This window comes from Rousettus aegyptiacus, unplaced genomic scaffold, assembly GCF_014176215.1.
Source record: "Rousettus aegyptiacus isolate mRouAeg1 unplaced genomic scaffold, mRouAeg1.p scaffold_m13_p_1, whole genome shotgun sequence".
In the NCBI taxonomy this organism is placed as follows: Eukaryota; Metazoa; Chordata; class Mammalia; order Chiroptera; family Pteropodidae; genus Rousettus; species Rousettus aegyptiacus.
The window spans coordinates 161,592,540-161,617,822 of NW_023416284.1; the positions used below are offsets into that span (position 1 = coordinate 161,592,540).

Sequence of the window (25,283 nt, forward strand, 5' to 3'; positions counted from 1 at the left end):
TGGAGACATCAACTAGGAATATGTTTAAAGAACAAAAACAAAAACAAAACTGAAAGAGACATTAAGGGAAATAAATAATGTTATGCCAAGTATTGTTTATTAGTCTGGATCATAACTGAAAGTATGTTACAAAAATAAAAGTCTCAATAATGTTATTCTTATACTTTTCATACAAACAAAATTTTCAGAAGAGCCGAGGGTCAGGAAATGTTAGTTTTTGCATGGTAGACAGGAATTTTGCCTTTAAACGAGAACAAAAATCTCAGATACAGATAATGCATATCTTTTAAAAACTGATTTCATAGTCATTGTTCTACATATGAGTTATCTTTATATTATCTTTATATTATAACCATATCAACTTCCCTTAAGCTTCCCTTAAGCATATAATTTCTTTCCTTGTTAATATAAAAAGGTACATGCACAGAATCAGTGCATTTAGAATAAAAAGTAAACAGAGGAAACAGGAGACCTTGAGTCAATAACATCTCCAAGGCTCAGTTTGGTCACCTAAAAACACAAACCTCTGCTGATTTTCAACTACTCTTCTCATACTTAATGCTTCAAATATGGCTGGTTCCGCAGGCCAGCTTTGCAGAATGACAGTAAGTACAGCCCCACACAGGTCACCCAAAAACACATGGACACATGAAGTTCTGTGCACAAAATTAAGAAAACTTTTCAAACTTTCCAGCTTTAATATTCAAGGCCAGGAGCATTATCTCCCAATCCTATATCAGTCCAAGATTCTTGAGGTTAGATTTCATCAGGCAAGAGAGCAGTTCGTTCCTCCTCTGTGCCAAGATTCTTTTGAACTTTTGATCTACTTTGAAGAAAAGAAAAAAAGAACCTCAAAATTTCTCACATTAAAAAACTAAGTAACCAACTACCTCCTTAAATGTGTCTACCACATCCTGAGGCTCAGAAATCTGCTGACTGGAAGAAGAAAAGTAAAGTGGTCCTTCTTTTTCATTCCCACAGGCTGAGTTTTAAAGGAAGAAAAAAGATCAAGAGTTGACCATACCTTCTTTTCCTTGAGTACTCCAACAGATAAAATAAGCCCATCGCTAATCCCTTAAACACAATTAAAGATAATGGTCAATGTCAATTCTCCAAATCATGTTTCTCCACAAACATAAAAAAATATGAAAATAAAAGGCTGATTACTCACACTTGTCAGAGCCCACAGACCTTGTATAGCTGCTGCCCATTCAAAACCAATTTTCTCATACAGAAATCCACCTAGTATTGGTCCTATAAAAGCACTAATGAAAAGAAAAAAAAAAAACGGTATTAGGAAGTGCAAAAAAATAAGTTCCTTTTTAAAGGCTGCATGATCCCCTAGTCATATATTTCATTAAAATGGAACTAAAGAAAAAAATGCTAAAGAAAAAAAGCAATTCCTGGACATAGCATTGGGTATAAGAAAATAATTCTACCTGATAATGATGATGCTTTATAGCAATTGTAAAATGATAACTGCTTCTGAAAAGTAGGTGCCTTATAGGAAAATAAAAAAGGATGACAGGAATTCGGAAGAATCTTTATTCTTTCTACTCTTCTCAGTATTTATATTAAAAATGATAATTTAGTATATATTTACTGATGATATCTACATTGCCAGTCTAGTTATCTCTCTGGTATAGTAGAAAGTGAGAAATAAAGAAATGAATAAATTTTAAAAACTGAGATACACTCCTGACAAAGGAACTTAAAAATATTATTTTTATAGGACAAAGTATATAGGGCCATTTTGATTAAATATCAAAACTGCTGATACAACCAATGATATTGGAGTCAGAGGGTGGGTTAAAACACTGGTTCCACTCTAAATGAATTATGTGCCTTCATGCAACTCATTTGTCTCAATGTCTCAATTTTTTCATTGTATAAAGGGGATAGTATTTTCCATGTTTCATGTGTGAATGGAATTTAACGGCTACTCACCCAACTGACCACATTGCACTAAAGAGACCTGACACAAGCGCCAACGTACTTAATCCTTCTTCAAACCCATTTTCACTGCAGAGAGACAAGAGTGTATCTGTGTTAAAAGGGAACTATGCATGACAGATAAAACAAACCAAGGATAATCTGGACAAAAGTAACAACAAGAACTCCATTTCTAAGATAAAAAGCTAATCTAATTTGAAGAATTTTCATGCCGATGTTAATCTCATGGTTTTCTAAAAATAATTTTGGTGCATATATGATACGATATTAAGAATCATGATCCATTAGCACTAAATGCTCTGCAAAATATATTAATTAATAAAGAAATCTTTAAAATAAGATCAACATGTAAAGAGAACAATGGGCAACTTTTAGAAAATACAGGGGCAGCTCCTTACTCCTGTGAGAGCTGCTGAATCGACACAGCCTAATTTCCAATATTCTCCTTGAAGATCAGGGAGAAATGAACTCCCTTAAGTTCACTTTGCGTTCATCACCATGCGTACCAAACAAAAGACTGATGGCCAAGTAACAAATGTCTGGTGTGCTATTGTGATTTATAAGAAATAAATATTTGGTCTTAGTCCCCATTTCTGGCAAAGAGCTCCTAAAACCCTTAGAATCTCCTGATGAAAACAATAAGTCTTTTGTTATAGTAATGAAGGGACCTTTGAAAAACACCTTAAAGATGTGGGTTGGTTTCTGGGAGAGCCACTCATGTGATTAGAAGATTGAAACTTTCAGTCACACATCCCACACCCCACCCCTCCACATACACACACACACTGCCCCCGTCCTGGGAGAGAGACTGGAGGTTAAATCAATTGCCACTGGACAATGATCTAATCAACCATGCCTATGTAATGAAGTCTCCATAAAAACCCACAAGGACGGGGTTCAGAGAGCTTCCTGGTTGGTGAACCGGAACACTTGCATGTGCCACCATGCAAAGCCCAAAAATTCCACAAGGACAGAAGCTCCTTTGTTCAGGACTGCACCCTATCTTATCTCTTCATCTGGCTGTTCATGCATACCCTTTATTATCCTTCTTAATAAACCATATTCTAGTGCGTAAACTGGTTTCCTAAGTTCACTGAGCTGTTCTAACAAATCGGTCAACCCCAAGGAAGGGGTCATGGAAACCTTTGATATGTAGCCAGTCGGTCAGGAGTATAGGTGACAACCTAGACTTGTGATTGGCATCTAAAATAAGGGTAGTCTTGTGAGACTGAGCTCTTAACCTGTGAAATCTGATGGTATCTGTGTTGGCAGTGTCAGAGTTGAGTTGTACCGTAGGACATCCATCTGGTGTGAGAGAACAGCTTGGTAGCGTGGCAAAATCCCCCCAACACTGGAACTAGAATCACTTTACCTGGCCACTCTATGTTCCTGCATGGACCTCCTCCATAAGAAAGGAACAGTACTGAGGCTTTTCCGTTTTGCTTTGGCTTTTTAGAAGTCTATCTGTACAGAGGCATAAACCACTAAGCCTCTATCCACAACCTATTTTACCTATTATTATATTAATATTAGTATATATTATCATTTACATCATCATATTATTGCATATACTACTTATATCACAATGGTGTGTGGCATGAAATCATGACAATTTAGTATTGTGAAAAAATACGTAACATCCTACAAAATTGAGAAATTCAAGCAAGCCTGTGATGCTCGCTGGTATTCAAAATACAGCTCTTCAAGCAATGGAAATAACTTACTATGCACAACTGAGAATCTCCGGGAAAGTTGGAATTACACTCATTCCAGAAGAGATGCCATTCACGACTAATACCAGTACCAGCAGCCAAAGCTGACTGAAAAAGAGTTTTGGAGGAAAAAAAAAGAAATAGCATTTTAAATGACACAAAGCTTCATGCTAAAGAAGGCACATAGGATCCCAGAGAAGTTCCTTTCATAGATTCCAGGGCTAATCTCATCCTCATTTGCATCTGATCCCATTTCATTTAGTGATAGCATCCTCTATTTAGCTCTTTACATTGGGGGGAGGGGGGGGGAACCAGGGTCAATTCATTCTGATATCTCAATGTCTTTGGTCACATGTTAACATGCACCTAGAGTCAACAGGGCCTTCTTATCACCATACAAAACTTATCTTTTCAAAACTGGTGATAATACCAATGTTAACTTTGTTTCTTCAACTGCTCAGCTTTGAAATTCAATTGTTTGGAAAATGGGATAGAAAGAAAGTAGTAAAATAACAAGAAACTAATATTTGTGCCATGTGGGGCACTATACCAGTTACTCAACATCCATTACCCCATTGAATACTTGCAGCATCCCTGTGATATAAATACTTTTCCAAAATGATTAAAGAAGACAATTTAGGTCATAAAAACAAACTTTATTTAACACTTTATGAAGTGGACGATCTCCTTTTGGAAAACTGCAAAATGGGGCGGAAGGCAGGAAACTTTCATAGGATAAAGAATAAAGAACAAAGAAAAAAAAAAGGAAAAAAATCTGATTGGCTAGGTCTACACGGTCAAGCCCGTTCGGGGTGAGAAGGCCCAGAGTTAGTTTGGCATTTGGGGATTGGCTGACTAGACAGACTGCATTTATTGGGACAGAAAAGTTATCTAAGCTTTGGTTTGCTGACATGGCACCCCAGGCAGGAACAGCTTCTTGAGCCTAGAAAGTTATTTCGACAGTACTATTACTGACTTTTTTGTAGATAAAAAAAAACTAAGGCTTTGGAGGTTAAGTGATTTGCCCAAGTTCACATATCTCGTAAATGGCAAAGCCAGGATATAACCCCAAAACTGAAGGACTCTGAAATCCTTGCTCATTCCATATCATGCTTTATTCCAGAAGTACCTGAAAAAGTCTAAGAAGCTCACTTTATATTATATTAAACAAGCTTTAATGAGCAGTTACTATATACTAAGAATGATATAGGAAAAAATAAAATAAAAGATTTGGTCCCTGCCTTAAGGAATAGGAGTACAAAAACAAAAATATATTCTAAGAACTATCAACTAAAGGCAAGTGGCAACAAATGTTATTTTAAAAATAAAGTATAAGCAAGCATGCAATGGAAACACAAAGGGAGAATAAGCATATTTCTCATTTGACACTGAACTTCCAAGATCTTATGCATTCCTGTTTGCTTGTACCACTGCTAGCTTCTAGTAAGGTAAAATACTGCCAGTCTAAAACAATTCAATATAGTCCTACGTCAAGTAATTATTGCCATAATAAGGCTCAAAATACTAAGCCATATCAGCATTACAACAAAATTTTTTAAAAAAAAAATTCCTAATGCTATTCAGCTAAAAATACAGAAGTAAAAAATTACCTTTTAATGTGCAAGAATGGGACAGGTCCTAACAGTATGTAGCACCCTGCTGTGATTAAGTTTCCAAAAACCAGAAACCATTTCCTTAGATGCTGGTAAAGAAAGAGACCAAAGAAACTCTTAGAACCCTCCATAATCAAAGAATAAAAAAACAAAAACAGTAATGAACAAAAGTCATGATATTAAAAAAAAATCTAAATACACTGAATAAAACAAAAGTTTATATTTAAGAGAAAAAAGCTGATGGTAAATACAAAAGCTGGGACAACATACCCCGAGACAGGGAGTGTACAAAAGGCGAGACTTCCTTAGAAAGGCAGTGGACTGCAGATTTTGCACAAGATGGACTATTTCAAATATAATAATATTAAAAAGCAGTCACTGGCAGGAACCCCTTAGTAGGTAAAACTCCTAGAAAATTCACATTATCAAAAAAAAGTACCCAATAACATTATTCCTTATAAATAACTTGAATGCAGGCTAAAAATGATAAGTATACCATAGCGGCTCAGTTATACGAGACTACGCCTTAAAACCCAGTTTCATATACTATTTAAAACACTTACTTTTTGTCACCTGGATTACTTAGTAATCTCCATAAAATTTAGGTCTTGATAAAAATATATTCAAATCTTCAGAGGGGAAATGCAAAAAATAAGTGCTAAAGCCGTAGAAGCCTGAACCTTGGTTGTTAGAACTCATTCTGTATATTAGTCATCTGGACTAAATGGCTTAGACTTCGTTAAAGGAGAATAGAAGGGCTTTTCTGGCACGATGGCTATGGGATAACCAATTCACAATACATGGTCAACCCTTTCACTCCCACAGAAAAACTAAATTATCTCCTCTCAATCTGATCACATCCTAACTACCTCCGGGATTCTGCCCTAATTATTAAAATCAACCCATGATTTTGCATCAAGGAATCTTTTTCCTTTAGAACGTTTGATCCAGTAGGTTTTCAAGTTTTAACATAAGATTCCTCTTTTCCCAAAGAAGCAACTAAAAGTAAATATGTTCAGGGTGATAGCAGGTTGGAAGTCACTGGAACCTCTCCATCAGCTCAAAAAAAAAAAAAAAAAAAAATGACTATATTAGAACTTAAATGTTCTTACTCCCTCCCCTCAAAAAAGATAAGTAGGTGAAGTGATGGACATGGTACTGTACACTTTAAATATCTGACAATTTTGTCAATTAAAGCTGAAATGAAAAAAATATATATATGTCAATTCTAATAAAGCTGAAATAAAAATAAAAACATGTAAATTCTAATGAATGGACCTCTGGAGTTCTAGAGGTACAGATGGAAAACCACAGGTCTAAACATACAAAAGCATTTCTTAAATATAAATTAAGTGTACATACTGGCATTTTATCACTTAGTAGACCAAAGAGTGGTGAAGAAATGGCGTAGGACAAGGCCAAACCCAGGAATACGAGTCCCACATATCCAGCTGGTAAATTAAACTGTGAAAAAAATCTTGGATTAAAGTTACACAGTTAAGTCATTTTTTAAATAAAAACCTTTCGTCTACTATTTCTTCAGCTGTTATTTACCACGAGTCTACTAATAACATTCAGCACCTTTCCTAATTTTTGACTTACTTTTGTAAATGGATTAATTTTTCTCTATGAGGGGAAACAATCTAACCAGAGGTCAGAAGTCCTAGATTTTTCACTTGGTAGCACTTGACATAATTTTGCTTTTATGAATTACAGTGTTTTACATGTAAACTGACACTTTGCAAACACTTCTGTGCATAAAAATTACCTGGAGAACTTGTTAAAAGAGGTTCTTGGAAACTAGCCCTAGATTTTCTGATTCAAAAAGTCTGCGACGGGGCCCGCAAATGTGCATTTCTAACAAGCTACCAGGTGATGCCGACTGTTCACAGACTGCACGCACTGGTATAAAAACCACTGCTGATACTATCTATTCTATCCATACCCAAGGGATACTAACATCTAATCAAGGAACTTGATGATATAACACATTTTAAAAGGCTTTTAAAGCAGTAAGCCACCATATAACTCTGATACTGCTACTACTACCAACATGATATAAATGCCTTTTTTGTGGTTACATGATTAATTTTTTAAATTAAATTAATTTTTTAAATTAAATCTATAGGATTTATTTATGAGTCAGTATGTTTTAACAACATTAATGACAAATATTAACTCATGCTAAAAATTAGTCCTTTCACAAGTTAGATATGTCCTGTTCTGATTTTACTACTAGGGGACAAGGGGTGGTACCTTCTCACCCTAAAAGGCTGGGCAACCAATGACTGGAAAGCAAATTGCCAATTCAAACAACTGATAAGAAATCAGAAGGACAACAGAATCAAAAAAAAAAAAATGGATAGAAAAATAGGAAAATACATTTCTAAAGATTTCTTATAAGATAGACATGAGCAACTTGGGTTTACTAGAGAATGGTTCAAATTTTTTCCATCGTTTAGACACAACTCCTTATGGACAGAAAAAAATGATCATTCAAGAGACATGCTATTGATGTGAACAGAATGTGTCACCATAAATATAAAGTATTTTTCTCATGTGTTACATCCTGAACGCTTACTGCTTAAGCATTTTAATGATAAGAGAATAATGATATTCTATTATTCTCTAAACCTAGCACCACACATTAAAACTACAGTCTCCAAGTTTATCTTTTTGGGTAGTTCACATACCCAACACTGTAATGACTTGAAGGGGCTGTGTTTCTGGTAACTGTGCTTTTTGAATTCTAGTGCCTAACATAAAGTCAGTGTGGGCTGCAACTGATAGATTTCTGCCTTTATAGACATATTAATTCTTCAAAATAATTCACTATCAGACTTAGTAATATACTCTATTGTATTATTAATAATCTTTTTAAAGAACTTCTAAGAATAAATTTCTATGATATCAAACTTACAGAATTCATTATTTATTTTTCAGCACTAAAAAAAATGGAGAGGCTCTTGGTTCCTCTCTCCATACCTGATGAATATAATCTATAGTCATTCAATCATATGCATTAGTCTATGAAGTACATGGACTCGGAGGGGATCTGTTAGAGAAGTAGGACACCTCACATTAAATGAGCCGCTGAGTTCCCCAAGTTCTCCACTGGAATTCAAATGAACAGAGGAAAACTATCCTTGTTAAACAGGTAGGATGATATGCAAGTTAGACCTATCATGACTCGAGCTCAGCCTATGATGACTGGAGCTCAATGTTGGGGCCACGTAGTGAAAGGTTTCCTTGACTTACACTGAATCAAATCCCTCATTACAGGGATATCACAGACGAAGGTACAGGCTACCTAGTGGTACAGTTCTCACTCTGCCTCCTCCTCGCAGCCTCTCAGAGAGCTTTCCACAAAACAGGGTCCGAGAGCAAGTAACTATGTCCACCTTCTACAACGCAGAGCCCCTTGGCAATCAGGCTACTTACCTTCTCCAAAACAAAGAGAGACAGGGTAGGATCAAGGAAGCCTAAACACGAACTGAGTGCGTTGATGACGAAGGCTATGAGGGCGACCTTGGGTAAAGTGATGAGTTTCCAGAACGAGTGTTCACCAGGATCAGACTCTTTGGGGCAAAAATGAAGAAAAAATATTAAAGTAATTCAAATCACTTAACTTTATAATTTAACCTATTTTGAAAAGTAAAACTGATAAGGCCATCTTTACCTAGGAATAAAATAACTATACCTCTGAGTTTGCCTAAAATTACATATTATCTATATTTGCATATAAGTTACTCAAACCTAGAGGCCACATTTAGTTTTCTCAAAAATAATGTCTCAAATTCAAAAAGAATCAACTAGAATCTGGGTGTGAGGAGAAGAAGGGGTCTTAGGTTATAGGTTATAACCTAGCAGCAAGTGAGGCTTTCCCCCAGATGGCATAAAGAACATGTAAAGTTTAATTTGGCGCATGGGAAAAGCCAGAAGCTTTATCAAGGAACAATGTGTACGTGCTAAGGAAGAATTTGAGTTAATCAAAAAAAAAAAAAAAAAGACAATTTTTCCCTGCCAGCAAAGAAAACACTGAATGTAGAGGTGCTACTGAATCTTGTGTAAATTATATTTAGCATTTAAGGTCAGTTGAGTTGAGCACTAACCTTCCTTCCTACCATTCCCCCAACTTGGGGCAGGGGACATCTACAGAATGGGGGGAAGATTGTACTGCAGAAAAATGTAGGGATAAGACGGTGCAGGACTTTGTATAATATGCTAAGAAGCTTGAGAAATCACTAGAGATTTCAAATGAGGAGTGAAAATTAGATAAATCAGATTTGTGGTTTAAGGCAACCTCTCCGTAGTCTCGTGGAGAAGGGAAACAGAGGACCACTTAGGAGGAAGTTGCAGTGATCCAGGCCTGAGGTGATGTTGGCTAAGTCTGGATGAGGAAGCTCTTTGAGAACCACAATCAGCACTTGTTTATCCTCATTTCTCCAATATCATCCACTGCGGTTCATTACTGAATAATGATACAGCATGGACGAAGTACAAAACAGCACAAAAAATGGTTCAACTATCCAACCATTTGAAGTGCTACATTTAGACTTTGTCAGGATATGAGCCATAAAGTAAACCATGGTGTTAGTTTCTTAATTGTCAGCCAAATATTTAACAGTGAACTAAATCTGAGCACAGCCCAGGATGCTCAACTACCAGGACAGCTTGTAGTCAGACTTAGAAAGATGACAAGCACCATCGTGTGGCTGAGTGTGGTAGTGCCAACAGGGAGACACGTGGATTTTAAACGGTATGTTAAAGATGTTTATTAGTCACCTTTAAGGTATATATTATGAAAGATCAACTTTAACCTGTTACACTTCTTGTGCATATAAAAGGTACTATGCATTTATGGTATAAGACAAGCTATTATGGTGTAAATGGTCCCCTTTTCTAAAATCAAAGTGTGAAAAAGGGTTACCAAAATAACATATATGAATGTCCGTGAAAACAAACACATGAATCTAAGCTGTTGAAGAAACTCAGGTAATGAAAACTTAGAGTAATATCTGCTTAGAGACACATGTCAGAATCACCTGGGAGGCTTTTCCAAGCTACTCCAGTACTCTCTCTGCTCCCTCCAATCCTGACATATTCTTCTTAGAGAGGGATGACTCCCTGCTTAATAATGCCTGCCAAAGAAAGCTCCTGGTAGAGATGGGTAAATGAGGAAAGGAGTGGGGTACCCTTTGAGTGTGGGGGCAAGGAAAAATACTGAGCACTGCAGTTCCACTTACTCAGCATTAATGGAGAAGGTTTAGAAAAACTTCCCCAAAGAGGTAATATAAATTAATTTTTGAAGGATGTGTAAGAGTTCGGTAGAGTGGGAGGGGGAAATATTCCAGCTCATGTGACTCTCCTGCTGAGATCTAACAATAGCTCCTAATGGCTTTCTGGATAAAGCTCATGTTTCATAGATTTAGGGGTTTTCATAAGAGGACTAACATGTCCATTACTGTGTTTTAGAAATATTTCTTTTGAGCAGTACAGAAGAGGGGACTTAAGTGAGCAGATATAAAGGATGGAGGAAGGGACTAAAGATGACTTAGCCACAGAAGTTAAAGCCACATTGTCCATGGGTCTAGAAGGAAGTAAATAAATGGAGTAGAACAAAAATTCTGCCAATATTGTCAAAATAACTGATTTAATTTTCTAACTTCTATCTATAAGCTCTCCTAAAACAATAATTTAAAAAACTCCTTAATGGCAACACTTAAATCTATATTTATAGCCTTACATTAGTAATCTTAGAGCTTTTTTACACCTGTTTTTTTTTTCCACTCAATCTAACTATAACTCCTTCTGTACATAAATTTCAAGTTTGTCAAACCATTTTGTTCATAATAACATAGCTAGCTGGGATTTTGCTAAGTTCAATGAATATGCAGGAAAATTTTAATTGAGGAGTAACAGGAATGAAGAGAAACAAGTACTAAGCAACTAGGCTGGTGGCGATTAGAGGGGGCTGAAAAAGATACCAAAGATGTGAGATTAAGGGGAGAAAATGAGGAGAGGCTGGGACTCAAGGAATAAGAGATGCTGCGGTCAGTCCAGCATCTAATCACAGATGTTCTCAATACCATGTCCTACCATTAATTAGTAGGCAAAGTCTTTTTTTTTTTTTCTTCTACAGTGTGGTAAACGGTTAACAAAACTCTTTCCCCTGCAGTATGAGAATCTGAGCTGGTGTCAGTTTCTTAGTTTATCAGGCAAATGTTCATCTGTGAACCAAGTCTGAACACAGCCCAGCATGCTGGAATACAGAACCATCCCTGTTAAGGTGTTCTTGGTGAAGAAAAAGGACAGGCACCCACTGTGTGTTTCAGGATGGTGGTGCCTCTCTAGCAACATTTTTTAACTCTCTCCTCTCCAGCTAATTCTCTAGCCCTGTTTCCGTATAATTTGGTAAAGGTAAAACGCTATGTTACTAGATAATCTTGCTCATAAAAAAGATGACCCTTGCCTGGCAAATTTCATCTGTACAGAAGGAACTATAACCGAGTCATAAATAAATACCTGGTGAGGTATTTGTGCCTCCCTGAGCATGCTTACTTGTACCCAGTATGTCCCTCGTGGAGACTCTGGCAGTTGTGCCCATGGCTTTGTTACAGGATAAGTGAACTCCTACGGGGCATGAAGCTTTGAAACCAGGATGACTCCCATTACTGCCCGAGGTGGCCTGTGTCCCTGCACTGCGCCATGTTGCACAGACAGCTGCAAAGGCCACTGGGAAGGAAAGCGTGACGTTGCTCTCCCATCTTATATAGCCTAAGGTTTTAACAATGAGTAATAAATGGAGTCTTACCATAGTTGGGTAAAATACACATATTGAGTGGTACCATCAGCAAAATTATGCATCCGAGAATAATAAAAGGCATCTCATAGCCAAAGGATTGATACAAGAAGCCACCTATAGGAGGTCCTAGCACTAGTCCCAGTCCAGAAAAAGTCTCAAGACTTCCCTAAAAATGGGAAAACAAAAAAATTGAGTTAACACATTGTGTTTGAAAAACTAACAAATATTTAATGGGCACTATCTAAAAAAAATTCTGTCTACCTCACAATTTCTATCTATACACTCACACACAAGCCCAAGATGGATCCAAAATTTAAACATACATACATATTGAAATTATAAAAGTACTGGAAAAATAAAATGTGAGAGGCTTTTTTTGTTTTGTTTTTAAACTTTATGGTTAGAAAGGTTTTCTAATTATGACACAAAGACTCAAAACACACACAGAAAAGATTAATACACTTATGTGAAAATAGGAAAAACTACGCATTGCAAAACAACAAAAGATGAATGAAGACTAGAGGGAAAATACTGACAAAGGATTAATTTCCCAACTATATCAAGAGAGGTACTATTGATTAATGAGGGAAAAAAAACGAAGTACCTAATAGAAAAACGGGCAAATGCTATAAATAGGCTGTTGATAAATAAATTTAAATACAGAACTCTTAGTTATGTAAAAACGAGCTCGCTGTCACTTTTAAACGAAATTAACATTTAAAGCACAAAAGACCTATGTTTACCTATCACCTATGAAACTCTCTATACTGCCAAGGATGTGAAGAGAGAAGCACTCTCGTACATGGCTGGTGAGTGAACACTGGAGGGCGATCTTGCCGATCGATTATTACAAATGTACTCATTCTCTGACCAAGAATGCTACTTCTGGGAGAAAAAAATTACATATCCATAATGATGTGACAAGGTATAACCATAAAGATGTGACATAGTACATGTATAGGCTTACATCTGTTGCACTGCTTGCCATAGCAAAAGATGTAAAAATCTAAATATTCATCAAGTTAAATAAACTAGTGAAGTACAAAGAGAAGCAGAGTAAGAAACTTTTTATGTACAGGTACAGAAAGATCTCCAAGGTGATTTCATTGTTACCATAACCAGCACGATTCTGAACAGTTCGTAGACTATACCACCATTAGTGTGAATAAAATGGAGGGAATCATGCTGTGTGTGTGTGTGTGTGTGTGTGTGTGTGTGTACATAAATACATGGAATCACTCCAGAAGGAACATATAATATCTGTTGCCTTCTCTGAGAGAGCGACGCTGGACTAGGTGTCTGGACAACAGTTGTGTCTATGAAGGGTGAGGAACTGTAACATATGGAACATATTTACTATATCCTATATTTCCTTTTGTAACTTTTGAATTTTGTAGCATATAAAATTCTCTTTTTGTTAAAATTAAAACAAAATAGCACTTTGGAAAAAATAGTTTACTATTACAGAACTCTTACAGAAATACACCATTTTAAATCAACCTAGTTTAGGGGCTTTAAACAGAGACCTATGATTTGCAGCCTTGTACCCTCAGCCTTCACAGAAGATACAAAACTAGTCCAATAATAACTCTGAATGTTTTATAAGGAATATAAGAATTCTACACTTAATCATGGTAAGATCATCCAGATTAACTATCATGTTAACTTTGTTATCTTTTGGCTGCAATTTTATATAGGAACTTGGTATGCCAATACTGGTTTCCCCTGCTGATCAGAAAATCCAATGGACTATTGGATTATAGTATTGATCATCATAATAGATATTTCTTGGGTAGCACTTTCCAGAGTGTTCCAATGAACACTAGTTCTTTAAGAGTTAAAAAGTGGTTCTATAGTCAAATTCAGTTGTGGAACATTTATTAAATAAAGTACTTCTATTACAGAATTTCTCAGAGCCTTAATACATAATGATGAACTAGACGGCATATGTACGCTCCAAACATGTATAGCCACAAACCTTGTTTATAAAGCATGTCAACGGACTAATCTTCTGAATCCTTTTTGATAAATATGTGTCTGAGAAATATAAACAGTATACCTTTCACAATGACAACCACTGCACACCAAATGGCTATGTAATCTAAAATGTGCCTACTGAGCTATAAATAGGCTTAATAAAAAGTGGGAAGACTACCTATCTACACTGCGAATAGTTTATTTGATGGTCAAAACTTTCAAACTATAGTATTAGTTGGGTAAATGAGGGCGCACTTGATACTAAACTGATTAGACCTGAGGTCTAGAAGACAATTACATGCTTTGAGGTAACATTTGGTGGGCTATCCAGAAGTTCTTTCAAGGATGCATGGGTCCAAAGAAAGAGCTATGGGAAAGCCTTCCTGGGGTCAAAGAGGCAGTAGCCAAGAGTTGGGACAGGAATCTGGTATGTCGCTAATACCACATGTCTAGGCACCTAGGCAACACATAAGAATGTACATCAATACATTCTACCAGGGTCTAGATAGAAACTCAGAAGGTCTGTCCATCCTGGGTTCATGTTACACGTGGGAATCTCCTTCTGGAACACAGCTGCTCGTTTGGATGGGGCTTTGCTCCCCAGTTTGCCCCACCCCTTCATGCTATGTGCAGGGCCCAGGACTCGCCCTCCGGCCTTTTTAAGAGAGGCTCTCTCTGATGGGCCCAAGTCACCTGCTTACAGAATTGTAAGCCTTTACAGAAGGGCTTTTATGGCAAGAGAAGCGTGCACTCCATAGACAGACAGCACAGAAGCAGTTGTGGACTTCCAGATGACCTCAAATGAATCTGGGAAAAGTCAAGGAAGGACTCTAGTATAAAATCAATGTTTGGTCATTAAAGATAACTCTTTTCTAAAGTTTAGGAGCACTTCAGGCAGCCAAGCCCCAATCCAGGCATCTAGGCTACAGAGAGACAGCAAAATACTACTTGGGAGGTTTTTTTTTTTTTTTTTTTTTTAAAGTGGTATAAAGAGTATTTGGCTTGGACCACATTTACCTGTGAAACTGCCCATTTGGCGGATTCTAAGCCCAAGAAGAAACCTAAGTGAGACTAACGGTACAATTATTGACAGTTTGTTGCTGGAAGTACAAATTCAGGTCAAAGGTCACAAACATAGACTGTAGAAAAGAGCAAGGTTAGTAGAATGGACCCCAGCTTTAACTTGGAAGGTAAAACAAATATTTTAGCTGACATTAAAAGGAAAATAGAAAAAAATTTATGAAATACATACCAATACTGTGGCCACATTATTTGGAAAAGCCTTTGTAAGGATAGAAGAAGATGCAGTTACTGCTGCAGTAAAGCTTATTGCATCTGCCGCTCTCACTAGAAAACACATAGCAATAAATATCGGTCCTTCTGGAACTTGGTCCAAGACACTAAAAGAGAATGAGACAATTCTCAAATGCAAAGTTGGTTTTAATTTTTTTTTACTTTTTAACTGTACTCACTGAAACAAGTAGTACCTCACTCATAGTTATTAGAATAAATACCTTTAGAATATCAATTTTTTAAAAAGTTGCTTTGTTATACATTGAGGAGAAGAAAATTCTCTCTTTTTCTGATAATTTGAATCATAATAAGAACTTAATTGCCCTTTTCTGCTGATAACTGATAATACTTCGCAGGCCTTTTGCAATACGTGGAATCACTCTGACAACAACCTATCCAGAAGATCGCTTAGTTTCAGCCCCATCCCACGCCATGGTGGGACTCAAACCCCAAGAACTTGTGTAAGCGCTTTCATACTATTTGCCACTACACTGTTGGTTTAAGGACTCTATGCTTAAGAATGTTCATAGCTATTTTGCTTCTGGCACTTATTTTCCCTGTTTCTTGAAACGGCACTTCTGCCAAGCTCAGAAGTGAGCACATGACTCAGACCTGGCTGAGCATTCCCTTCCCCTGGGCTACAGTGACCTTGATACAGGGACAGGGTCTTCCACAAAGATCAGGCCAGTGGGGCTCTACGTTCTGTGACTTCACTAGAAACTACTATGAAAGTGGCATTTTCTTCCTACAGGAGCTGCTAAGGGCCATCTTGCTCCCTTGAGGGGAAAGTTTATCCAAGAACAAAGGATAGAAGAGGAAAACAAAACCAGAAACTTCTGATGAAGCAAACGAGCATCTTAACACATGTATCCTGATGTTCTTCAGTTGCTTCTCTAGGTAAGAAATTCACTTTCTTGCTTAAGCCAAAACGCTTCTGTGACTCAGAAAACTGAGTTAAACTTCTGTCACTCACAGTCACAAGAGTCCTAATAAACAGATTCAGTAGCCAGCTTATTAGTCATTCCCTGAAGGCTCTTAAGATCAGTGTCATTTGTCCTATTTTCTACATCACCCAACTCTCTTCACCATTAGTCACACGCCTAGCACTAAACAGACAATCAGTGGTACTAATATAAGGAATCCATTAACATTTTAAACCGAACCTTCCAAACATATCAGAACATAGCTTACCCAAAGAGAACTGTAACTCCTCCTGCGACAAACATTCCTGCTACAAACATAAATTTTGCTCCAATATGTACAAGCTATAATAAATGTCAAAGAAGAGTGGTAAATTGATAATCGCTACAAGTCTACATTGACATAAACAAATCCACTGTATTAGGAAATACATGATTTAGAGAAGACATAAGCGGTTAATGCAATAATAATTTCTTAATAGAATAAAAACATATGTTTCTTACAAACATAAAAAAAATTTAATAATCAATCTACTTTAAGAATGGAACTGTCAATAGTGGCGCAATTCATAAAATATAATGATGGTTATTTCAGTATCAATGGAAATTTTAGACTAGTAAATTAGAATAACTCATTATGTAATTTTTAAAAATTAAAATGTACATATGAACTTTAATACTTACATATTTTCCAAATACCAAAGATGACAGCAATACAAACAAAGAGTAACATCCAAAGATCATACCAATAACTGTACTGCTGGCTCCTTTCTTTTCAGCCTTTAAAGAAATTGAAAAGGAAACAGAGTTTGAAAGACAAATTAGCATCAACATGGAAAAATGAAGCTATTAGATCAGAGAACTGTCTTCTTGTAACCTTTATCTGTCTAGCAATCTTAAAAATTATCATTAGAAAATAAACATGATGGGGAAGTAAGGGAAACTATACTAAAACTTAGCCTTTGACATGGAAATAATTTACTTACCATGCTTATAAAGAATTGTTATATTTTCGAAATATAACTGTTGTTTTATATGTGGTTATCCCTGAGCCTAATAAAATTGATGGTTCCACTGTGTTAAACAAAATTATTAGCTTTATGATCTTGAGAAAGAAGAACAAAGTTGGAGATATCACAGTTCCCGATTTCAAAAGTGAATTATAAAACTGTAATAATTAAAATAGTATGGTCCCAGCATAAAGACAAACAGATAGATCAATGGAACAGAAGACAGCCCAGATATAAACCCACATTCATATGGTCAACTGATCTTCTACAAGAGTGCGAAGGACACGTGATAGGGAAAAGACAGTCTCTTTAGGAAATGGTATTGGGAAAACTGGATATCCATATAAAAAAGGATTGGATTGAGCCCCTGTTTTATACCATTCACAAAATCAACTCAAAATAAAACCAAAAGTAGAAAAATGAACTACCAAAAAGCTTCTTTAAAGCAAAAGAAACAACCAACAGAGTGAAAAGACAACCTATACAGTGGGAGAAAATATTTGGAAATCATCAATTAGATAAGACGTTAATATCCAAAATATAAGAATCTCCTACAACTCAATAACAAAACAAAACAAAAAATCCCCCACGAAGAACCTGATTAAAAAGTGGGCAAAGGACTTGAATAAACATTTCTTCAAAGAAGACATACACATGGGCACCAAGTATATGAAAAGGTGCTCAAGGTCACTAACCATCAGGAAAATGCAGATTGAAATCACAATAAGATACCATCTAATACCTGTTAGAATGGCTATTACTGAAAAAAAAAAAAGATAAGTGTTGGTGAGGATACGAAGAAACTGGAATGTAGTTGGTAGGAATGTAGAATGTTGTAACCACTACAGAAAACAGAAGAGTCCTCAAAATATCAAAAATAGAACTATCGGCAATTTCGCTTCTGAGTATATATCGAAGAGAGTTGAAAGCAGTGTCTCAAAGAGATATGTAGCTCCATGTTCACTGCAGTATTATTCACAATAGGTAAGATATAAAAACAACCAGATATCTACCTATTGACAGACGGACGGATAAAGAAAATGTGGTATATGCATACAGTGGAATATTACTCATTTTTTAAAAAGAAAACTTTAGCATTTGCAATAACATGGATGAACCTTGAGGAAATTATGCTAAGTGAAATAAGCCAGACTCAGAATAAAAAGTACTACACAATTCCACTTATATGATGTATCCAAAATAGTCGAATTCAGAAGCAGAAAATAAAATGGTTATCAAGGGCTTCTGGGAGGGGAAAGTGGAGAATTGGGTGTAAAAGTTTCTGTTAAAAAGATGGGCTCATGTTGTATTGTTACCTCAAAAAGAGAGGAAGAAAAGGAAAAAGAAAAAGAAAAAAAATCTCACAAAAGAACAAGAGAATTTTTGTAGGTGATGGATACTATGTTTAGTATCTTCATTGTGATGATGATGTCACAGGTATATATGCATATGTCCAAACCAAACTCAGAAAGATGGACGTACTAAATGTGTGGAATATTTTGTAAATTAATTATACTTCAATAAAGCCCGAATCAAAAAAAAAAAGTCAGCTTTAGCTGGTAAAAAGTCAGTATAAGAGAGTCTCACAGTACAAACAAAAGCTAAAAGTCTTGGCTGAGGAAATTTGAGCTCTACTTCACCCACGAAACCTAGAAAACTGCTGATCTTGACTTGCCTCCTTTATGATATCTGTGAGATAACAGGAAATGTATTGGTCTCTGCCCCTGGTTCCTGGCACAGAGCTTCTAAAACCCTTGTAATTGATAAGAACAACAGGAGCATCTTCTGTTCTAATATTTGGTTTTTGACCCTGGTTCCTCACGCCGAGCTCCTAAGTCCCTTGAAATTTCCTGGGCAATAGGAATGTCTTTTGTTCTAATTAAGTGACTCTGGGTGGGCTCTTGGATGGGAGCTGACCACCAGAAAGAACAAACCATGAATCTTCAGCCCCATCACCCCCATTTGCTAGAGGAGAGCTGTGACACAGAGAATGGCTTTGCATGGAGTAAAAAACTCCACACATCTGGTGTCAAAGTGAGTATGGTAGTAGTGTGAGAGTAAAGAAAAAACACACAGGAGGAAGAGTTTTCCTACTTAGTATCACATTTAGTTATAGGATCAAACTCCACGAAAAACAAAAAAACACTTTGCTGGTCAAAAACTCAAGAACAGGAAGTTACTTGATTTGACATGAGTCATGCCAATGCCCATTCGGTCCAGTTCTCTGTTTCTAATATTAGTACATACCACCTGACAGTTTAAAGAAGCCAAATTTTTCTTTTCCGACATCAACAGAGATAAAAGATGCCTCCCTCAGCATTCTATGTTCTCCTTAAACACTTAGAGTAGTTTATCATCCATCAACTATACCTCTTAATGTTGGCTGCCTATTCTATCAGCATGTTCCTAAAGTTGCCACAGACAATAGGGTATTTATTTTAAATCTACTTCTTTTGAACTCTGAATGCTATTATTAGTGGTGGTATATAACTGAATTCATGTACGAAAATAGAAGGTCCGGAAAACATTTTTAGACCCTGGAAATGTAGGTCCTTACATCATATTGTAGCTATAGCCATTTTAAGGAGTTAAAATGAGTTTAATTTCTTTAAGATAGGATAGAATATGTACACTATGAAGTGTAAACCTGAACTACACGATTCTCTGTCTTCTCAGGCAGACAACAGACATTTATTGAGCACCTTCTATGTACCAGGCATTGTACCAGGAGCCAGAAGTGAATATTGATGGTTGGAAGATCCAATTTAGAATCATCCTTTCACCAGAGCTTCCGCTATTTTGCAAATAACTTTACTCTTAATATGGAAATGCATGTGCAAGCACACACACTCCTACACCCCTCGAAATCCATTCTCTACAACAGCCATAATCACATTTCTTCACCTTTTCTCCCTAACCACAATTTAAGATAAAATTTTACATTGTTGCTGTACATGTAAAGTTACCATCATCACTCAATCTTTGCCTTTTTCAAAAGTGTTCTTTTCATGTCAGACTATGTTTCTTTAAATAAACCCTATATTTCTCATAACGCCACAGGAAACCGGAGACGTGAACTCTATTATTCTCAGGTAAACTTCAGGAAGACCCCCTTTACTCTAAAAAGTACCTCCCTAAAATTCAGTCCTTAAGTATCTGGTGGCAGCGGTGGAGACATTGAACCTACAGTACTACAGTAATGTAGTAACTTAGGCAGGATTTAAGTCCATAATTCTATGGTATTCAGAATTAGCCATTCCCCTTCCATTGCTAATAACCACATGAGATAATGGTGAGGAGACAAGAGAGATCTCATTGTAAGAGATACCTTTAATGGCATCCTAGCAAAATGTTGTGCTACATGTAGGCCAAAACATGAAGGAGGGAGGCCTGGAATTGATCCTTTCCTCACAGCCCTCAGAGGGAACCAACACTGCTGTCACCTTGATCCAGACATCCAGCCTCCAGAATTGCAAGACATCACATTTCTGCTGTTTAAGCCACCCAGTGTGTGGTACTTTATGACAACCCTAGCAAACTAGAACAGGTACCTCAAAGGGAAGGTATTATCAAAAGAGTCAATTAAGAGGTAGAAGAACATTGATTGGTCAAGTTATAGTATTCATGTTCTTGGCTTGATAGATCTAAGTATGTAATTTGAGAATCTGGCAGAAAATATATAAGGGTTACAGCAACTAACATTTATTGGGTCCTTGCTATGTGCCAGAATCTCCATTAAGTACTGTTTTATATGTTAGCTAACAACAATTAAATAAGGGATGTATTTTTAGCCGGCCCCATTTTATCAATGAAGACAGACTTGCAAAGTTTACACAATCACTGCTGCCATGACAGTTTCCATCTAGTGCACGTTCTCACATTCACTATGGACATAGAATGGTGACTTAGGATGTCCTAGAACCACATACCACAGTAGCAGCTGGATACCACTTTTGGAACATGGATCCTGCTTCACATTAGGATGTCTTGCTCAAACACTCTGATGACTTCTCATTGAATAAATCTCTGCCTCGCATGTGAGGACTCTTGCATTCTAGCTCCAACCTGTCTCCCCAGATCCTCTTGCTCCTTTGAAACCTCACTCTATCCCAGGCCAAGGCCACACTTGTTTGTCTGCTGCTCTCCAATAACTAGTTATTTACTTTGCTAATCTTGTGACTATCTCAAGCTGTTTCCTAGAACACTACTGCCTCTGCTGGTCACCTTGGGGAAGACCGTTTCTCAAGATCCACTTAGATTTATCCTGTGAAGTCCCTCTCTGAACCACCCCTTCTTCTCCTTCCCTCCCTCAACACTCCCAACCTCCACCATTCCTTCCTCTAGAGTCCCATAACATTTTGGTTATCCTTTTCTTAAAGGATGACAGACACGAGAGGGACATTTTCCTAATCTTTTTTTTCTTCCCTAGCATCCAAAGCCTAGCATACTCTAGAGTGAGAAGTCCTTTACCCCCTATCCTCATTCAGTCAACAGAACTGGATTGCACCAGTCACTTAACTTCTGAGTTGGCTTCTCATTACTATGCCTATCTTATGGAGTAGCTGCAGAGACCAACTGGGATAAATGTGTGGAAAAGTACACTGAAAACTAAACAGCATTGTATGGGTATAAAGCCGTATTGTTCTTCAGCAGAGAATAATTTTTATCGTCTTTTGTGGCACACAGATTTTTACCAAAGCAGTTAGAGGGCTGAGAAGGGCCAGTGCACTGACTAAGTTGAGGCTTTGGCAAAGAACATGAAGTATAAAACACATAGGCAAATGATATTCAGCCAAGCCAGTACCATTCCTTTCCTACTATATCCTATCAATCTCCAGATTCCAGGTAGATTCTCTAGGGGTTATTCCCTTTGAGTCTGTGCCATTATCTATAGATTCTAACACCATATCGAAGTCTATGATTAGGAAGAACCAGTCAATATTAAGCAGAATTCCTCCTTGGCACCAACGTTGCTTCTAGATTCCACAAGAATTCAAGTCAGAAAAAAGATTTCAGTGAACCATGGTTTCCTAATTCAAAATATCAATAAACCCAAAATCTAAGAAACAGGGTTACTGTCTTAACACAACCCTTTTGCAATACCATTAAAATCTCAGTTATTCAGTGTGGACTTTTTTTTTTTTTTTGCCAGTTGCAGAAACCAAGTAAAGATTAATGAAATTACATGGTAAGCAAAGTAATCTTTGGAAGATCAATTATATTTAGGTGAATTACCTCCTAAGATGATGTTCTGACTGGATTTTCTTTTTTCTGGTATCAAATATTTTGTAAGAAGTCTTCAGTTTGCTAATGTTCTATATATCATCTTTACTATATTCAGATCTTTATATTTTACATATTGTAAAATGAAATAATTCAAAAGGCTATTTAAAAGTTAAGAATTCACAAGGATATAAAAATGTCTTACCTCTTTGGGGAAAAAGGGTCCAAGAATAGAAAAGTACAACATAGAACCTAAATTAATGGAAGCTGCCGATATCAGTACAAAAAGCTGTTCTCTTGAAAGCCAGTTGGGTGTCTTTCCTGCATTCTCTGGAGGATCATCACCTTAAACGCAAACATACTATTACAAGCATGTAATTGAAACTACTGATCAAGTACACAAATGTCACTTCTGTGCATAGACAATGTACTCTGAAGATAATCCGATGAACTGAAGGCTATGTTCACATAACACAATCAAATGTGACACAGTCTTTGTACACCACTGCCAATTTGAAAACATATCACTTTCATTTACATTCTATTCCCTATTAGAATTTCAGTGCAGAATTTATCAAACCATCTGATCTGTTTTGTCTCCACTATAAGGCCTACTTCTTTCAGCTTTAATAAATTCCTTCAAGAAGAATGAGGGAACATGGTGGTCTCCAAAGGGTATGTATAATTTAATTTCCCCAGTTACCAGCTTCATCTGTTATATGAACTAATGACGTTTCCAGGACGTCATGTTGGCAGTTTATTAAGCATCCAAGGGCAGTACTGAAGCTGAGTGAAGTAGAAGAAAACAAACTACAGTATCCAATTGGCAAATTAAAACAATAGTATGCTCCTGGAAAGACGAGTCCCACAAATCCATAAAGTCATGTATTTTTTACACAAATTGCTGTTCTTTTGCATCCATTAATTTAATACTTATCGCCAGGGCTAAATTTTCATTTAACTTAGAGACATCAAGTCAATTACTCAGTTTCAAACATCCAGCAAATCTATCGGCCATTTTCAAATTAAATGGTTTGGAGCAAAAAAGAAATTTAAGTAAGAAAAACATGTTAGTTTGCTCTATGTTTCAGAATCTGTCATAGCAGTACAGGGGGGAAAATCTGTGCAACATGAGTAACTGTTAAGAACGTAAAATTTTGGAATAGATGAGGAAGGGAACTGAAAGTTAAAAAGGGAGCGACAACAGTGGGAGCTCGAAACGTAAGGCTTTCCGTTGTCTAAAGGCATACTTATTTAAATACATTCTAATACACACAGTACTTAACACCAGAGCTAGAGAAGAAAGTCATTATAGATATTACACCATCCCAATCCTCGAACTTTAACCTCTTCCAGAGAGGAGAGAAACGCGAAGTCGAACGCCACCTTCAGGTCCCAGCTTTTTCGAATGTCTCGGAAACAAACCAAGCTAAAGCTAATTCAATCGTCGGTAACGACACTGGGCCCAAACCACCCAGGAGCGTCAGGCAGCGCCGCTCTCGGTCACCTCCAGGTGAGCGTGGGGCCTCGGGCTCCCCTGCCGCGTCCATGCTCAGTGCGCGGGCTCCAGTGCTGCTGCTCGCGGGTCCAAGTTCTCGACTGGACTCCACTTGGGACGAGAGGACAAGTGGAAGAGCGGAGACTGCTCAGCCAGGCCCTGGCATCCCGGATCCGCGCCGGCGGCACTCCGCTAGGGGCTCGCCGCAGCCTCCGAAGACTCCGCGCTCGGGGAGGCGGGCCGGAGGCGGGCCGGGGGTGGAGCAGGACCGTTTATTTATATTTCCTTTTACTTAAGACACACGCTATTATAATGCACCTCCTCGGATATGATGTACTTTTTCACTCTGTATGAGGAAAAATTAAAGTGAAAATGGAAAGGATGAGTCTATATTCCATTCAGTTTAGTAAAATGAGTAAAATTTATTCCCATTAAAAGTAAGAAAAGAAGCATGTGTGAACACAAAAGGTAGACGGTACCTAAACTGAAAGATGTGAATTAGAAAATCAGGCTCATGCCGATTCTTTTTAAGAGTGGGTTATTTTTCGCAGTGGGTATGTGATGTGGTGTTGTAATCCCTGAAGCCAGACATTAATACACTGGAAACGAATTTACTGATGTGAAGCACCCGTTATTAGAAAAAAATCATTATAGAAATGTTGAGGAAGCACGGCGGAGTGGCTGAGAATAAGATCTCTGGAGGCAGGTGCTTGAGTTTTAATCCAGGGCGTTTGCTAGCTGTTTGTGACTGTGTGGCAAGGTCACTTTCTCCATCTGTGCAACTGGGATTACAATGCCTATTTTGTAGAGTGGCTGCGACCACTGGAATTAAGGTGCGTGAAATGCTTGGTATGTGAACGTGATGGGTCTTACCTTACTCTCACCCTCAATATTCTGGCGCGCACGCGCACATACACACGAGACTTCACTTATCTTCCCCTTATTGTTTGGGAAGGGTTAAAGTTTGCAGACGAGGAAATTCTTGATTTGGGGCCAAGATGAAACAAAAGACTATTATTGAGTTACCACCGTTGTGACTTTAAAGATGAATGAGCGCCATCTGGCCTCTGCCCTCAAGTAGCACATACCTCCTTCAAGAAGATAAAACAGACTCCAATTAACAATTTATTCTAGCGCAATGAGCTCTATAATATATTGGAAGAACTGTTTACTTTGGCTAAATGAATTCAGGTTGGTTTCTTGAGGTAGTGATGTTCTCTTGGGTCTTGAAGATAGTGTAAAAAAATCTGGGTAGGTCAGGAGAGACTAACAGCCACTC

General features: G+C 37.3%; 1 protein-coding gene across 6 annotated transcripts; it reads right to left on the reverse strand.

Moving 5' to 3' along the window:
* Positions 1-75: 75 nt before the first annotated feature.
* Positions 76-24,216, reverse strand: SLC18B1 (solute carrier family 18 member B1). Of its 6 annotated transcripts, none has more exons than XM_016124653.2 (14): positions 24,014-24,216; positions 22,712-22,851; positions 16,958-17,053; positions 16,545-16,618; positions 15,313-15,460; positions 12,093-12,249; positions 8,720-8,856; positions 6,641-6,742; positions 5,276-5,367; positions 3,678-3,773; positions 1,948-2,022; positions 1,192-1,265; positions 1,025-1,074; positions 76-823 (listed from the first exon to the last, which is right to left on the reverse strand). In XM_016124653.2, the coding sequence occupies exons 1-14, from the start codon at positions 24,054-24,056 to the stop codon at positions 767-769; spliced, it is 1,341 nt and encodes a 446-aa protein (XP_015980139.2). In that variant the 5' UTR covers positions 24,057-24,216; the 3' UTR covers positions 76-766. The 6 variants fall into 6 exon arrangements, with proteins under 6 accessions (XP_015980139.2, XP_015980140.2, XP_015980137.1 ...); XM_016124654.2 differs by having other exon boundaries at positions 76-826; XM_016124651.2 differs by having other exon boundaries at positions 1,172-1,265.
* Between the last annotated feature and the right edge of the window lie 1,067 nt (positions 24,217-25,283).

Coding starts and splice junctions, on each gene's coding strand:
- SLC18B1 (XM_016124649.2), bottom strand. CDS start 24,056: ATGGACGCGGCAGGGGAGCCCGAGGCCCCACGCTCACCTGGAG. Junction 6,743..8,719: donor CTCTCTTTGTTTTGGAGAAG/GTAAGTAGCCTG, acceptor TTTTTTTCACAG/TTTAATTTACCAGCTGGATA. Junction 5,368..6,640: donor TACTAAGTGATAAAATGCCA/GTATGTACACTT, acceptor TTTCTTTACCAG/CATCTAAGGAAATGGTTTCT.